Genomic DNA, 17,945 nt, shown 5'->3' with positions numbered 1-17,945 from the left:
AAGAAGGCTCAGGGGTGGGTCAGTTTCGCGTGATTTCTGATCCCATTTGTATGGATTCGCACAATCTTTCGGATTTAAGAAATTTAGAAGGATAAGGATCCTTGGTGTTTTGACCGATTTTGTAAAAAGTGTCCGTGTTTCATGGAAAAAGTATTTTATAATCATGTTTACCATTTTCACGTTTAGTGCCGTTTTTATAGGGCGATAATTACAAACTACAAACTAGAAAATGATTTTTAACCTAACAACTTTTCCTCTTTTTGGCGTTAGGGTTAACGCACAAGAGCTTCACAAAAGTCGATCGTGAACGAGGTGCATGAGATAGAAAAGGATACAAATATATTTCTGTCCTTTTCTAACTCATTTTTTACGTTCGCGAACGTCTTTCGGGGAGCTATTCTGCGTTGGATTTTAGGTTGAATTTCAATTTTCAAAAGCCATTGGGATTGGCGGTCTAGGGACTTTTACCTACTTTGTCAGACATTTTGGTTTTTATTTCTCTTTCTATCGTGTTAATTAAAGAAAGACGAAAAAAGAAAATGGTTGTCAGAAATAGGTAAACACTCCTAATAGTATAATATATTGAAGTCTTTTACTATCACCATTTTTTAAAAAGGTAATTATACTTTTTCTCGTTATTAAAAATTCTTACAAAATTAACAATTTTTTAAAAATATATATTTTTATATTTAAAAATATTATATATTACAAAAACATTACAATATTATGCTAATACTTATCAAATTATGCAGGACATAAGGTTTGAAAAATAGTTTTACTTTTCTGTGTGTGTTTTTTTTATATAATTTCACTGTTTTTTACTAGAGACAAAAATTAAAACTTTTTTTACACATATATATTCAATTTTCCAAATTTTCCCTGACTTGTGGCTATACCCTGGATTATAAATCCAACGTCAGGTTTTCAAAATTCAAAATGGTGGATCGAATATGGTGAAAATTTTTTTAAAAATTAATTGTATTCGCTTAAAACTTGTCACTCAGGTGTTTTCAGAGTCATTAAATATACAATATTTTGTCAAATTCGTAACCAACAAAAATAAATATAATATAAATAGTAATAATAATAATAATAATAATATACAATATAAATAGAAAATAGTATAATATGCGTTTCAAGCGAATTTGATGGACTTAAAAAAAGTCTACCATATTGGACCTGCCATTTTTAATTTTGAAAATTTAAAGGCATATACGAGATGTCTAGAATTAAAAATTATCAAATTTTTATTTAGCAAAATTTTATAAAGAAGATTTTATGATGAGCTTAATTTTCATATCGAAGAATTTCTTATATATTAACTAATTGTAAATTTTGATTTTAGAATGGGGAAAATAATCATGCCACTTTGCTATAGAATCACAGAAAATTAAAAGGCATTAAAATAAGCTGCAACGCTTATTATTTTAATCCAATTTTTGTTATTTTAATCCATTTTGGCATTAAAATAAGCAAAATTGGATTAAAATAATAAGCGTTGCAGCTTATTTTAATACCTTATAATTTTCTGTGATTTATTTATCCCTTTCCGTTACGACTATTCCTGAAAATGGTTGTTCTCCCTTTCTGTTCCCAACTATCAATGTAGGCTCTTAGATCGCTGAAATTGTCGAACCCTTGGGAGGTCGTAGATGATTGTTGGGGGAGCTTTCGAATGCATTCTTTTTTTGCTTATAAAAATCCGTACGCTTCTAAACATTTCCAAAAATACATTTCGTAGTAAAAATATAATGATAATTATAGCCAGTAGACCACAGCTTCCGAGGGCAGTTTTACTTAAATTTGTGCTTCTTTTTGTTGAGATTTCATGTTGACTTAACAATTTCCACTGATTTTCCAAATCCATAAGCGTAGCATCTGATGCCTTGCTATTCCAGGTGGTTGTATGTTTGGAAATTGGTATTTGTTGATGGAAAATTCCTAGTTCTTGAATTTCCGAAAAATTTGGTAATACATCTGTCACATTTAAATTAAATGGTGGTAAATATATATACTCATGGGGGTCGTCTTGAATTTTTGGTGTCATCAAGGACACGCTATCGGTTTTCAAAGTACATCCTTTTGACAATTGCAGAATGCCTGTTCCTTCAAGTTTTGCTTCCTGAGCAGCGTTACCATTACATGTGATGTAGGCTACTTCAGATTCCATCAAGGAATATAACCAACCTCCCAATGTAGATAAAGCTGTCCAGAAAGGTTGCTGATTAAGGGATAATCTGATGTTGCATGTTTTTAATACATCCTTTGCTGGTTTCACTATTTTTAGGAGTTCTATTTCACAGCTGGGAACAATTGATGAATCATAAATTGGACGAATACTTTGGCACATTCGTTTTCCATTTGATCGAATACATTTTTGTATATCACTTTCAGACCAGAAAGAGTATCTTCGTTTGTTGTCGTCTGTTGCAAGGAATTTATCTATTGGTACAATGTATGCCCTTGTCGTTAAATTGTTGATTGTACTTTGATTAACAGGTAATGTATGTAGTTGATATAATTGGAATTGTTCTCTTTCTAAAAGTGGGACATCTAGAGCAGCAAACAATTTATTTCCATGGAGACGAATGGAGACTGTAGACACTCGAACAAGATCCATGATGTTGACTCGTTGTGGATTTGTAGGAAACTCCATTGCGGGTAATTGCTCGTATACTTCTCTGGCCATTGTTAACAGTTGTTCTCTAGAGAGCAAGGCAGGATGAAGTTTACCATCCTGTGCAGATCGAAGAATTTCTATAATCTGATTTAATGATCGTTGATGTTCGTCAAATGTAAGTTCCATTTTGAGAACAAATTCTTCCAATTTAAAGCGAAAATTCATATTTGTGGTAAACCTTGTTATATCACTTAATTTTTCTGTGAATTTGCTTAAATTCTGATTAATAGAGTCTAGCTCTTTATCTCTCAGCTCTTCTCGCTCATGAAGCCGATATAATTCTGAACGAATGATATGTGCTTGCTCTCCCATGAGTCTAGAGATATTTCTCTGATGTTCATTCAAATCTTTTATGGCTTCATCATAACGTTCACCGTCTTCATAATTTAGAACACCAAAAGCGGGTCCTGCAATTTTACCAACGACTCCAAACCAAGGTAAATTGCGTCTATTTCTTTTCATAATTGATGGTGAACGATTATTTGCAGTATGATAACTGTGGATTTGAGTATGATATCGGAGGTCTTCGATTGTGTTGTCCAAAATTTCTTGTAAGTTTTTTGTAAGCTTATATTTTTGACTTAGTCTTTCATAATTCAATATTTTTTCGCATTCTAACATTTTTGCCTTTTTGCATGTATCTAATGCTATTTTTAATTTTTCTTCACAGGATGTCAAATATTTTTTTGATTTATCGACTTCAAGAAAAACCATTGCTCGCCACATACCAGTGATGTGTTGCAGTGGATCAACCCTTTCAAAATAGATGCCCATTGTTCTGTTAAATTTTGTATCAAGATATTGGTCAGGCGCTTGTTGAGTGGTTGAAATGGTAAAAGCAACCATAAAAATTATACAGGAAAATAATTGAATCATGGTTAATCTGGAAAAAAAATTTTTATTTAAGAAAATATTCAAAATCAATATATTATGAATTTTGATTTAAAGAAATAAGTGCAATACCCTATTGTAAATTCTATTAAGGCCAGGTGCAACTTGTCAAATGTAAACAAACATGAAAATGTACGTAATTATTGACAAATTTGCGACAGCCTTTTTTTAAATAGAAAATAAAAATTGTTCTTTCTCTATGTGAAAATGAAAAATTCATATATAAAACTACAGCCTGACACCGTATTTGATTAATAATATGAATAATATTAATAATTATAATGAAATGAAAAGTACACTGAATTAGCAATTTTTTCAAGGTTTCGAAAAAAAACCATTTAAGTATATCTGAGGCACGGACGTTGCGAACCTAGGTGGGAGAAAGAGTTGAGCGATTGGACGGTCACATCTTGGAAAGGGTAAAATTCTGAAATTATACCCCCACCAGAGGACAGAGACTAGGTCTTTTACCCCTTTCCACACTATTTCTCCCACCTAGGTTCTCAACGTCCGTGCCTCAGAAAGTCAGAACCAATGGCTCAATTCTTTCTTCCATTCCGGTCTACTTCGTCCGTGCGTCAGATATACTCAAATGGTTATTTTTTCGTAACCTTGAGAAAATTGTGGTTTCAGTGTAATTTTCATTTTATTATAATTATTAATATTATTAATATTATTAGTCAAATACAGTGTCAGGCTGTAGTTTTATATATAAATTTTCCATTTTCACATAGAAAAAGAACAATTTTTATTTTCTATTTAAAAAAAGGCTGTCGCAAATTTGTCAATAATTACGTACATTTTCATGTTTATTTACATTTGACGAGTTGCACCTGGCCTTAAGAATTTCTTACATGTATCCTATGTAGAATCCTTTATATAATGGCGGTTGATTTCCATTGTCCTCACTCGTCATTTGTCATAATTCTCGTTAACTACCGCACCCTGCTCTCGTGAAAAAGCCAACGTAGAATATAGAAACCTAATAGGATCGTAACTGGAATAATGAGTTAGAGAAGGACAAACAATATGTCTATCCTTCTCTAAGTCATTCTTTCGGTTGCGATTACGGTTCTATTCTGCTTAGACTGTTATTGGTAAAATTAAAAGCTACTATCCAGTTACTAAATTTTCACTAAAGCAGAGTGCGGTAGTTGACGAGAATGATAAAAAATGGCGAGTGGGGGCAGTGGAAACCAACCTAAAGGTCCAAGTTGTGAAATGTAAACAAACCATGGGAATTTTTTGGCCTTTGTCATTTGAATAAAAAATTTCATTTTCTTTTTGTAAATGGTAAATTGATATATAAATAAAAAAAAATAAAAAATATGAGAGAATCAGGCGCATGGCGTCTCCATCTTAGGGTTTCGTGGCCAATATTAATGTTATCGTTACTGAGGAAAAAACGATTATGGAAACTTGTCATGGAAACGGTTTTGCGAAAACCAAACATTCTCTAAAATGAAAAAACAGATTTTGGGCTAAAATTTTTAGGATTGATAAATTTGGGTACAATGCACATCGCTGTTCTCCTGAAAAACATAATTTTGCGTTGAATTTTTAAAAAAGGAAGTTTAAAAAGTTTAATTTTTAAACAAAAATGAAAACAAACATGGAGGCGCATACGCAGACGTTGCGTAAATGTGTCAAGGCCTGAGCAGAATAGAAACGTAACCGGAATCGTAATCGCAAACGCAACCGGAAGAATGAGTTAGAGAAGGATAGATAGATTGTTTGTCCTTCTCTAACTTATTCTTCCGGTTGCGTTTACGATTACGATTCCGGTTACGTTTCTATTCTGCGTTGGCCTTCAGTGCTCCAGGAAACAGCGCCAATTCGAGCAAGTGGCCGCTGAATGAACTATGATTAAATACATTATTTACTATTTACTGCTTTATTTTTATTATTTTTGCGTTAAGTTATAGTAAATGAAGTAGAACAGCCATATGCCTTGCACCCTCCTAAATTATTTCTTGAAAATTTTAACTCGAAATCATTTTTTATTTCAGATAATGCTTATAGGCCTGAGAAGAATATAAACGTAATCGGAATCGTAATCGTAAACGCAACCGGAAGAATGAGTTAGAGAAGGATAGATAGATGGTTTGTCCTTCTCTAACTTATTCTTCCGCGGTTGCGTTTACGATTACGTTTCTATTCTGCTCAGACCTAAAAGCACCAGTACCTGGACGCTATATTGAATGGGTCTCAAATTTATTTGTGTTTTATACTAAGATAATTCAATATAATTGATAAAATGTTTGTATTTTCGTTTTATTTACTTTTAAAAAATACTAATTAGACAAAATTAATAACATTAGATGTTTTAATTAAATTAAAATCATGAAATAATGAAATTGCACATTTGCAGCAGAAGTTGGACATGGTATTTCGAAAGCCGTAGTAGTTGGACATGATAAGACCCAGAAGTTGACCATTAAATATGTAAATTAAATAATAATTTATTTATTCAGTTATTTTGATTATTTAATAAATTAAATAATTTAACTAAAATATAATTAAACTATAATTATATTAATTAAATTAATTAAACTGATTGAGTTAATTGAATTAAATCTTTGTCCAACTATTGGGGGTACAACATATAAAGTGGTAGGTTAACTTGGACAGTCAATTCAGACATAATTGGACAGCGATTTTAGAGAAATTGTTTTTTATATTTTTTTTACTCCTACAATTAATAAATTTTATTTTGCCTAAAAGCTAATTATCTAAAGAGTATCTCAAATTTTTTTTACTGAATTTGAGGGCTATTTTAATTTCTTTTTGCTACTGCCCATCTACTGGTTCCAAGTTTTGCTTTGTCCAGGTACTGGTGCTTTTACCTTATTTTTTATTTTATTATAATTATACTTATTATTATTAGTATTCTTGAAGCCAAATAACGTATAGAGTTACCCAGTTTCATATAATATCAATTTACCATTTTCATAAAGAAAATTAACATTTTTTATTCAAATGACAAGTGCGAAAAAATTTACGTTCATTGTTTATACATTACACATTGTAAACATAAACTTTAAAAAAAGTTTATATTCTTCTTAAAATATTTTAATCATTCGAATAAATTAAGAATAACCGCACAAACGTTTACAATACAATTTTTAAATTATACTTTTATGTTTATATTTATAAAGACTTACGTTTTTTACACTTGCACTTTATATATATATATAGACAGGTCGAATATCAAATCTCAATTTGGATTTTTTTTAATTGCTCAGGATACCATAAATCCTATTAAGAAAAGTAATAAATGTTACATTAAGAATAATTTTTTAAGAAGTTTAAATACAAATACATGCAAGAAAAAGTCGATAAATTTTAATTTAGTTTTAATGCTTTTAAAATTATCTTTTCCTAAGGGCACATGATATCTATTCTCCTTAGGCATTTTCCTTCCTTTAAAGCATATTTAATAAAAAATGTTTTAAAAGTTTAAAGTTATGCAAGTAATAATAGTTTAACTAATTTTATAATAATTTTAGTTTATCTTTTATTTTGTTTTTAAAAAGAGATTTTTTCAAATTTATAAAATTCTCTGTCGAAAGTTTCGGATTATTGAACTTCAATCAGTTTTGATAAGTAAGTATATATTATTCCGAGGCATTTCGAAATTTGTTTCCGAGTTTAGTTAAATCTGTGTAATTCAATAAAAAAAAATTCTTTTCGGATCACTACGAATCAATCTGTTTCACTCCAAAGCTAAGTTTTAATACCTTTAGAAATTTCATTTCAAATAAATCCAAACTGAATTTTTATCCTGAAATTTCATTCCGAATTAGGTAATCCGAATCAATCTGTTTTCAAAATTAAAATTCAGCTCCGAAATTCAATGCCCACATAGCACGACTTCTTGGTGTGAGGTTACTGTAAGGATATCTGTAGGGTTTGTAAGGTTACTGTGTAAGCCTGCAGTAAACTTGAGGTCATCTTAAAACTTCCGCCTTACAGTAAGCTTACACAGTAAAGCTAAGGTAAGCTTACACAGTAAGGTCATGGTAAGTTTACATGGTAAGGTTGTGGTAAGCTTAGACGGTAAGGTAGTTGTAAGCTTCCTTTAAGGTTACTGTAAGGTTGATGTAAGGTTACTGTTAATATAAAGTAATATGAAAATATATTAAAAATAATTATATTATAATATATATTATATTATAAATTTTTTTGTATAAAAAATGATATATTTGGTAAAGTACTTTATGAACCCCAATAGGGTTTGTCAAATAAAAGTTACTGCGCAGCCGTATGTGCCATAGAAAACTACTGCGCATAAATATTAATAAATTTTATTTATTAACAACATTCTATGTTTACAGTAAGCTTACATCAACCTTACAGTAACCTTAAAGGAAGCTTACAACTACCTTACCGTCTAAGCTTACCACAACCTTACCATGTAAACTTACCATGACCTTACTGTGTAAGCTTACCTTAGCTTTACTGTGTAAGCTTACTGTAAGGCGGAAGTTTTAAGATGACCTCAAGTTTACTGCAGGCTTACACAGTAACCTTACAAACCCTACAGATATCCTTACAGTAACCTCACAGCAAGAAGTCGTGCTATGTGGGTGGTTTATTCAAAATGTCTCCAAATAATATGTACTAATCAAAACTTATTAAACATATTTTCTTACTTTCACATTTTCAAACTTTTCATACTCCACACTTTAATATTCGTTACATTCTTATATTAATTTAAAATAAGAGTGAAAATATTTTTTAATTTTTAAATTGTAAAAATTTAGTTTATTTATTACCTGAATGCATTTCGATTAATAGAATAATAAAAGGCAATTAAATTAATAGCACCTCACAAGTTCAATTATAAAAATACATTAGTTTGTAAATATTTTAAATTGAGCTTTTACATGGAAAAGTTTTGGTTCGAAAGCTCTTATAACGACAGTAACAATTTTATTTGGAGTTCTTTTCAATACTAAATCATGTTACAATAAGAAGGATGGTTTTCAGAAAGTAGAAGTTTAACAAAAATAGAAGAGTGGGGATTTAAAAAGTGGTCATTTTCAGAAAAAAATAGGTAATTAAAATCCTATATTCTTGAACGAATAAATTCAGGAGTTAGGGTAGGTATGGTTAAATTGGTGAAACAGAGAGCGTTAGTTAATTTTCTCAATTTTCATATAATAATGCAACATTTGAAAAATATTGAAATTTTCATATGAAAAAAATCGATATCATTTACCATTTTCGAAAAAAATGCAAAAAAACTGAATTTTTAATGAAAATTAATAAAATTAATTAAATTTAATTAATCAATTAATTTATAAAATTTAATAACATTTTTTACTTCAACGATCGTTTTATAACAGAAAGTTATGAAATGTTTCTGATGAAACTTACAGGAGTTATTGTTTAAACTATTCTTAAGACAACAAACATTTGATAAAAGTAAATATTTTTTTTTTTGAAAATTTTTACATTGTAAAAATTAATTTTTACTATTTTCAAGGGCTTCATCGTTTATCTGAAAAATTTTCAGTAAACAGAAACTTTCAGTGAAGAAAATGTTCATTTTAGGGTCTTATAAATATTTGTGTAAAATAGTTTTATACATTTCGTTTAATCGTTTAGAAAATATTATTTATAATATTATTATTTTTTATTATTAAATAATAATATTTTCTAAACGGTTAAACGAAATGTAAAACTATTTTACAAAAATGTTTATAAGACCCTATAATGAATCTAAACCAAATGGGTGGTTTTACTTTCCGGCGGCTCATATGTGGGTTCTAGACTATAACTGTAATCAGATGGAAATTTTTTTTGCTATTCTTTTCTCATTTATTTTTGTACCTATTTAAAATACAAAATTCTGACAAATATGTCTATCTATATACCTATATATTACAAAAAGATATCGCCGCCAACGCCGCCGTTGTTTCAAGATTCTGAATATAGCCTCAAGTCCTCCCCCTCCCTCCAATCACGCCAAAAATTACCTCAATTTAGAGGTTATGTTCGTTTCAAGACTGTGAATATAGCCGCAAGTCCTCCCCCTCCCTCCAATCCCGCCAAAAATTACCTGCATTTAGAGGTTATGTTCGTTTCAAGACTGTGAATATAGCCGTAAGTCTTCACCCTCCTCCCCCCTTCTACCCCTTCCACCACCCCCGCCAAAAATGACGAAAATGACCTACATTTAGAGGTTATGTTCGTTTCAAGGCTCTAAATATAGCTACAATTCAACCCCTTCGTTGAAGGGTGGGGGTAAATTTCCCGCAAAAAATGACCTGAATTTATAGGTTATGTTAGTTTCAAGACTCTGAATATTGCCGCAAGCCCCCTCCCCTCCATTTCGTTAAGGGATGGTGGATTTTCAGCCAAAAATAACCTAAATTTTGAGGTTATGTTATTTTGTTAGGAAACGACCAAGAAACAAACATAACCTCAAAATTTAGGCCAAAATTTGGAGGACAATAACCAAAAAGGAACATAACCTTAAATGTAGGTCAAATTTTGGCAGGAAAATTTAAAAAATTAGATAAATTTTGTTTTTAAAATTAAAAATAATAAAAATTATTATTAAGGCCATCCGGGAAAAATTCCTAACCTAAAAGTGTTTTCCCTTGCGAGAATTAACTTACCCCAAATTACTTCACTTTAAATCTTTATTAATAAAATAATTTCCTCACAATATTATTGCAAAAATGGAGAAGTGTGATGAACTCAGTAACCCTTCCTCTATTATTCCTCCAAATGCCAACTCGAAATACTTTATCCTTTAAAGATGAGAAGAAATTTACGAAACCCCTTTTTGCCAATGTTTAAATATTTTTTTCAATAATTATTTATCAAGATTATGCAAAATTCCGAGAAGTACCTTCCTCTATTATTTCCAAAAAATTACAACCTAAAATATTCTATCTTTTTCAAATGAGAACAAATCTACAAAACCATTATTTTCTCCCGGATGCCCTTAATAAAAATCATAAATAACATTTAAAAAAATAAATAATAAAATATTAATAAGAGTTTTAAATTCTAGAAATTGGCCAAACGTAAACTCAAAATAGGTATGTATAATTATTATATATAGATATATATGTATTATGTAAATTATATAATTTACAAATACCATTTTTCTTTATCTGTTATATCTTTATATTATAATACTATTGTAATAAATTAGTACTACGATAATCCTGTAACTGGTCTAATGACTGTATAGGATTTATTTATCAATAAATATTAAATAAAAGTTAAGTACCTAAAAATTTTCACAGTAAAATTCTTTTTAAAATAAATTTTGTCAAAAATGCTAATTCAAAAGATGAAAAATCACAAAAAAAATATAATATTATATAATAGAATTCATTAAAATGAAAAATTTTAACTATAATGATAAAATATTTAAATATATTATAAGTAGTAAAAAAATAAAATTTATAAAGAAAATAAATAGGATTTGTTATCAGAGAACATAATAGCATAATGTGAATTTAATTTTAGGGTAAAGTGAGACAAATAAGTAATTATTCAGAATGTTCTGGAAAATACAGAAATTCTGAAAGTGTGCGTCACCGACAACTAAAATGTATATATATATATATGCTAATGACATATTTTTTTCATAAAAAATCTATTAGAATATATTATTATGAATAAATATAACGGAGTTTTAATTGTAATAACAAAATTTAAAAAAGAGACACATTTCGAAATTTTTCGATAACTTGTTTTTCAAGTCTTATAAAAATTTGAAATTTTGTACTACCTACCTATTAATTTTTTATTTAAATTTTTTTTTAAAGAATTTTTTAAATTTTTTCCCGCGCTTTATTTTAAATTGGACATAACTGAGGCGAAACTTATTTTCATTGGATAATATTTAGACAATCATAAATCAGTTACAATGGAAAACATTGATTTTGCTCATCATTTTTTGGAAATTGCGTCTGAAAATAAAAAGAAACCTGCGTTTATATATCTATGTAAACAAAAATGTATGCATACGCAATTTTAATGTGAAGTCAAGCGAGTCGAATGATTACAATATATATTGAAATTAGAAGGAGGAAAAAAAAGTGACAGACAAAAATAAATATGTATCATAGAGTTACATTTTTTCTTTTCTTTTAATTAACAATGGATTCAATTGAAGTTTTGGTATATATATACATATATTAGATTTTTAATTTATGAAAATTTTTACTGTTTTATGAAATAACAAATAAATTCAATATTTACAGGAGAAACAATTTACGTTTCCCAAACAAGATAATACAAAAGTGAATGAACAAAAAATGCATACCAAAGGAAGAATCGGAAAATTATGTAAGAAATATATTTCTATATAAAAAAAAAAAATTATCCATAACCTTTATTATTTTTAGGTTAATGTTTATATTGTTAACAATATTAGAAAATTATAATTATGTATTAGAAAATTGTATTATATATTAATTTATATTTTTATAATTATTTATTTATTGATAAATTTTTCTGAGAGATTTTTAGAAATTTTTTTTTACAAAATGATTGAATATTAAAAACTCTTGGTGAAGTTCACAACGTTTATGATCAAAGATTGAAAAAGTAAAATATTTTTCACTCACAAAAAAAAACCAAATTTTTTTTTAAAGAATAATTAGAGTAAGTGTACCAATTACGACGCGTCCATAAAAAATAACTATTATTACTATTATATTTAATATAACTGTTGCAAAATGATTAAAAAAAAATTATTTCAATTTCTTTTCGATACAATTACTTATAAAGATGCACATTTAAACAATTATTAATTTAATTATTTGAGATCAAATATTTTTTTTATGCGCCGCAATTGAAACATTTTTAAGAATGGCTTCAATTTCGGTGCGGGCAAAGTATCTTCAAAATATACACGTAATTTTGGTCACCGAAACCGATACAAACACGCCGCTTTAGAAAATTACGATATTAATTTTAATTTCTCATATTTGTTTCAATAATCGATTTTTATAAAGTCCAATTTTTTTTCAATATCTAAATAGGATAAATGCACCAATTTGCGGCGCGATTCGAGTCAAAACACCTTTGAAATAGAAAATTCAACATTTCTATTTTATAAAGTCAATTAAAGACTTATTAAACTAAAAGCTTATATTATTAAGATATAAAAAAAATGTTTAACTTTATAAAAATCGATTATTTAAACAAATATGAGAAATTAAAACTAATACCGTAATTTTCCAAAGCGGCGCGTTTGTATCAATTGCAGTGACCAAAATTACGTGTATTTTGAAGATACTATGCCCGCCGAAAATGAAGCTAATGGAAATCTTAAAAATGTTACAATTGCGGCGGAGAAAAAAATTTGATCTCAAATTTAATTAAAAATTAATAATTGTTTAAATGTGCATCTTTAGAAGTAATTGTATCAAAAAAAAAAGATTGAAATAATTTTTTTTAATCATTTGGCAACAGTTATATTTACCCAGATAGCACGTAAGCTTGCAGCAACTTTGCGGCAAGCTTGCCGCGCAATATTTGCCAACCTTACATGGCTAGTTTGCCACAAGCTTGCAGCAAGCTTCAAATGTCCCACCTAACCCAAACTTGCATGGTAAGCTTGCCGAAATATTGCAGTGTAAGGTTATTGCAAGATTGCACAGTAAGATTATCGCAAGATTGCTTTGTAAGCTTGCATCCTAAGCTTGCCGCAAGGTTGCCAAATAACCTTGCCAATCAACACAAAAGGTTGCAGCAAACTTGCAGCAAGCTTGCCATGCAAGTTTGCTCGGTAATCTTATGGCAAGCTTGGCGCAAGCTTGCGGAATATAACAAAAAATTTTTGGGGGGAAGGAAATTTATTTTTGTATACATACATTGAGCACCAGTTCCTGGGAGGTCAAAAAAATTTACTGCGCAGCCGTAAGTGCTTATGATTGCAAGTGCGCATAATTCACATTTTCAATGCAAACTTCTCTGCTGATTGGGCAAGGTTATTTGGCAACCTTGCACCAACCTGGCGACAAGCTTATCGTGCAAGCTTACTGAGCAATCTTGCGATAATCTTACTGTGCAATCTTGCAACAACCTTACACTGCAATCTTTCGGTAAGCTTACCATGCAATCTTGCAGTAACCTTACACTGCAATCTATCTTTCGGTAAGCTTACCATGAAATCTTGCAGTAACCTTACACTGCAATCTTTCGGTAAGCTTACCATGCAATCTTGCGATAATCTTACTGTGCAATCTTGCAGTAACCTTACACTGCAATATTTCGGCAAGCTTATCATGCAAGCTTGGGTTAGGTGGGAAATTTGAAGCTTGCGGCAAACTTGCCATGCAAGGTTGGCAATATTGCGCGGCAAGCTTACGTGCTATCTGGGTAATATAATAGTAATAATAGTTATTTTTTATGAACGCGCCGTAATTGGTACAATAGAAATGTCGAATTTTCTATTTCAAATGTGTTTTCACTCGAATCGCGCCGCAATTAGTGCATTTACCCAATTGATCAAAAAATGTTAAAAAAAATTTTTTAGATCAAAAATAAACCTCCTTGAAGTTGGCTTCGACGCTCAGCGCCGAAAATTATTTTTCGCAGAATCAAAAATTTTAAATTATTTTTTTTTAATTTTTCAATCCAAAGAATACCTTGAAAAATACATCTCAAGGCATTGTGTGGACCCAAAACCTTTTTAAAAAATGTTTTGATATTTTTGATTCTGCGAAAAACAATTTTCGGCGCTTAGCGTCGAAGCCAACTTCAAGGAGGTAAAAATAATAATAATAATTTGCATGAAAACATTTTTTTTTCTCAATCGTGAATAATCAAATTGATTTCTATTTTTTTTTTTCAATTTCAGGTACAGGAATTAAACAGCGATATAATGAAATTCTCGAAGATCGTGAATTTCAAGAGTACATTGAAAAAGTAGTTGAATTTTTCAAAACTAATCCATTTCTTGCATGGGGTTCGTTAGCTGTCTTATTGGGCGGAATTGCATTTCCCATAATTACTTTTGTTCTATTTATTATTGCCAGTGTTGCATTTGTCGTTACAGGTTTCATAATACTTGAAGGTAAGACAAATAATAATTAATTTTAGGGTCAATCGATTATATTTCACTTAATATTTAAATTATTACGAATTATAAGATTTTTTTAAACTTAGGCCGCAACGACTTTAGGTGAAATATAATGGCCTTTTATTTTCATAAAACAGGGTTGCTATAAGGATAAATTTTTCAATTTTATATTAAAATTTGAATAAATTAAATTTTACATAAATTGAAACTTAATAAAATTTTGATAAATTAAAATCAAAATTTCGTTAATTTAAAATTAAATTTGATTAATCTTTAGATATAGATTGAAATTTCTAAAACTTTAAGTTTCGATCGATTCAATTTGCATTTGATTAAAATTTTAATTGATAAATTTTGTTTTGATCAATAAAAATTAGAATTGATTGAAAGTTGAATCACTTGATATTTAAATTAAAATTTATATTGTATTGAAAATTGGATTGTTTAAAATTTGAATCGAATAAAATTTAATTAAATTGAAATTCAGGAATATTAACAAAAAATTTTTATAAACTAATAAATTTTCTTTCAACATTCAATCAATGTTATTACATTGTAAAAAATTATTTTTTCAATATTACATTCACAAATTAATCGAATCATGAGAAAAGTGAAAAAAAAGTACCAAAATATCAAAATATTTTTTAAAACTTTTTACGCATACAAAAAGTATATAATTGACTTTTTCTGTAAATTTGTTCAACTTTCCAAATCCTGACAAAAAAAAAAAATGTTGATAAAAAAATAGTAATAAAATATAAAATAGATAATGATAGATAAATAATAATAAAAAATAAATATATTTGTTTTCAGTGACAATTTTTATTATTGGTGCCACGGTAATGTCATGTTCGGTCTTTTTTGTCGCAACCACGGTCGGTATAATTCTTCTAAGCTTATTAACAGTTTATCTTGTATTTTGTTATCTTATTATGTTATTGAAAAAACGCAAAACTTAAAAGGATTTGTCTAAAAAAAAAAAAAAAAAAAAAAAAAAAGATAAGTATTAATAATCTTGATGATAAAAAAAAGAAAGAATTAGTGACAACACTTGTATTAAATTAAAAAAGAGAATCGCAATATATTATACATTATATACATTTATTTATATATAAAAATAGAAAAAGAATTTTTATTTTAATAAAATAATATTATTAATTAGACAATGATTCTTTATTTTTTTTCTAATTTATCATTATTTCCTTTTGTCTCTGATGTTGGAGGATTTGTTGATTTTTCAATTTCCTCCCATAATGCATTGCTTAATTTTTCATCCTGTATTTTTGAATCAAAATCAAAAGCATGAATGTAATTTTTATCCTTATTATGTATATCTGCATATATACAGTTAAGGAAACTGTTTTTATAATAATTTTTGTGATAAAAAATTCTTTATTTTATTAATATTTGCTGTTAAATTTTCTTGATTTTTATTTTCTTAGAATTCGTTTATAAAGAAATATTTATTTTTTTCTAAATAAATTTAATTTTAATGAAATAAGTTAAAAAAATTTCTTCTTTTTTTTTGAAATAAAAAATTATATTTTGAAAAAGGATACAGCCACTTGTATTTTCTTCCAATGTTTCGAAATTCCAACGAATTCCAGAAAGTTGTTTCAACAGATGGAATTTGTTTCTGTAATGAATGTTTATTTTTAGTTTATTTGTGTTTACTATTATCAATTAAATAAACATACTCGATTTAATTGTGTAAATAAAAAAAGAAACTTACACTCCTTGCTCTAGTGTAGCTTGGTCCTTGGGATTAGGCTTCTTATTAATTAATGAATCTCTTTTTAATTGCAATTTCAATGATTCTGCTTCGATTTGCTTACATTCTGAATCTAGAAGTTCCTATAAGTGTTTAATTTATAACAAATTTATAAACAAATACAAAAATTGAAAAACAAAAAAAAAATACAAAGGAAATAAAATCTTTTTGAGCAAATACAATTAACATTTATAATTATAATAAGAAAAATAGTATTTGAGGGGAGTATTGAGGTATTGAGTGTATTTAAAATTATAATATAATATGAAAAATTAAAAAACAAATTAATTTGTTAATATTTTTTTTTTTAAATAAAACTAAAAATTTGAATTTCTCTCACAATTTTTATTTTTTATTTCTATTTTTTTTTATAGGCTTTTTTTCATGATTTTAAATAATCGAGCGTATGGATTTTGAAAAATTTAAATTTTTTCAAAAAATGGAAATTTTGGAAAATAAAAAAAATTTGTAAAATAAAATTACTTTTTTTTATTTTTCATAGTGAAATGTGATTTAAGGTTCAGAAAATTTTTTTTTTACTAGTTTAAATTTTACTGGTGATTCTTTAAAAATTCAACTTATTCCACAATTTTCATTATTTTTCATCGACAAATTTTTTATAAATTTTTTTTTTTAATGATTTTAAACAATCAATCTTATTGATTTTTAAAAATGTCAAATTTTTACAAAAAAAAAATTTCCAAAATGGACAAAAATATTTTTTTTTTAAATTTTAATAATATATATAATAATTTTAAATGTTAAATAATGATAGAAAAAAAATTTACATCCTTTAACAAAATTTATTTCGATAAATAAAAAAATATATAAACGTTAATTTAAAAAAAGAAAACATATGCAAAAATTTCAGGAAAAATTCTTAACGAACAAAAAAAGAAAAATACTTATTAAATACAAAATTTTTATGTATTTACTTACAATTTCTTCCTTATACTTTTTCAATTCATCAATTTTATCATCTAAAACACTATTTGACTTATCCATTTCATTAAGAAGTGAAGTAAGTTTCGATGAAACTGTTCGAAGCTCAAGTTCCTGTTCTGTAAAAACAACAATAAATAAACATAAATTATTACAGAATGTTTCTAATAGGGATTCGCGATTTAATACGTCTATATAAATATATTATATAGGTATAACAAAAGAGAATTTACAATTAATTTTTACCTTCAATAATTTGCTTCTTTTTATCGTCCTCGTTCTTCATTAGTTTTAAATTTTCAATAATTTTTTCTGTTAACTCAGACACATCAGAAGTCTGATGTTTTTCTCGAATTTTCGAAATTTTATCCATCTTTTAAAAATTAAACTGTCAAAACTTTTAAATTATTCGATGGTGGAGCAGACGATATCCGAACAGGGCTGAAAATTGAATTTTTCTGTAGCTTGGGGCATGATCCAACTATACCAAGGTTATGCCACGCGCAGGCAAAAATTTTCATCCAATCCTAGTTTAGAAACAAACGGAAACTGTGTGCAATGATAGGTAAATAACGTACTTCATATAGTAGTAGTAGTAG

At 27.8% G+C, this 17,945-nt stretch overlaps 3 protein-coding genes across 3 annotated transcripts; 1 reads left to right on the top strand and 2 right to left on the bottom strand.

The window, feature by feature from the left end:
• Nucleotides 1–1,515: 1,515 nt before the first annotated feature.
• LOC127277608 (uncharacterized) lies at nucleotides 1,516–8,517 on the bottom strand. The gene is made up of 3 exons (XM_051298879.1): nucleotides 8,350–8,517; nucleotides 6,736–6,829; nucleotides 1,516–3,563 (listed from the first exon to the last, which is right to left on the bottom strand). The coding sequence occupies exon 3, from the start codon at nucleotides 3,554–3,556 to the stop codon at nucleotides 1,601–1,603; it is 1,956 nt and encodes a 651-aa protein (XP_051154836.1). The 5' UTR covers nucleotides 3,557–3,563; nucleotides 6,736–6,829; nucleotides 8,350–8,517; the 3' UTR covers nucleotides 1,516–1,600.
• A 2,967-nt stretch (nucleotides 8,518–11,484) lies between these two features.
• On the top strand, nucleotides 11,485–15,799 carry LOC127277662 (uncharacterized). The gene is made up of 4 exons (XM_051298967.1): nucleotides 11,485–11,722; nucleotides 11,806–11,890; nucleotides 14,412–14,627; nucleotides 15,447–15,799. Exons 1-4 carry the CDS (start codon nucleotides 11,702–11,704, stop codon nucleotides 15,590–15,592), a joined length of 468 nt encoding a protein of 155 aa, XP_051154924.1. The 5' UTR covers nucleotides 11,485–11,701; the 3' UTR covers nucleotides 15,593–15,799.
• LOC127277660 (uncharacterized) lies at nucleotides 15,716–17,802 on the bottom strand. Its single transcript, XM_051298966.1, has 5 exons — nucleotides 17,593–17,802; nucleotides 17,344–17,465; nucleotides 16,366–16,487; nucleotides 16,193–16,269; nucleotides 15,716–15,967 (listed from the first exon to the last, which is right to left on the bottom strand). Exons 1-5 carry the CDS (start codon nucleotides 17,717–17,719, stop codon nucleotides 15,807–15,809), a joined length of 609 nt encoding a protein of 202 aa, XP_051154923.1. The 5' UTR covers nucleotides 17,720–17,802; the 3' UTR covers nucleotides 15,716–15,806.
• Nucleotides 17,803–17,945: the final 143 nt, after the last annotated feature.

This window comes from Leptopilina boulardi, unplaced genomic scaffold, assembly GCF_019393585.1.
Source record: "Leptopilina boulardi isolate dan_hultmark-lab unplaced genomic scaffold, ZJU_Lbou_2.1 LbouV2_172, whole genome shotgun sequence".
Taxonomy (NCBI): domain Eukaryota; kingdom Metazoa; phylum Arthropoda; class Insecta; order Hymenoptera; family Figitidae; genus Leptopilina; species Leptopilina boulardi.
Note: the sequence above shows the minus strand (reverse complement) of the source record. Positions and strands in the feature narration are given on the sequence as shown.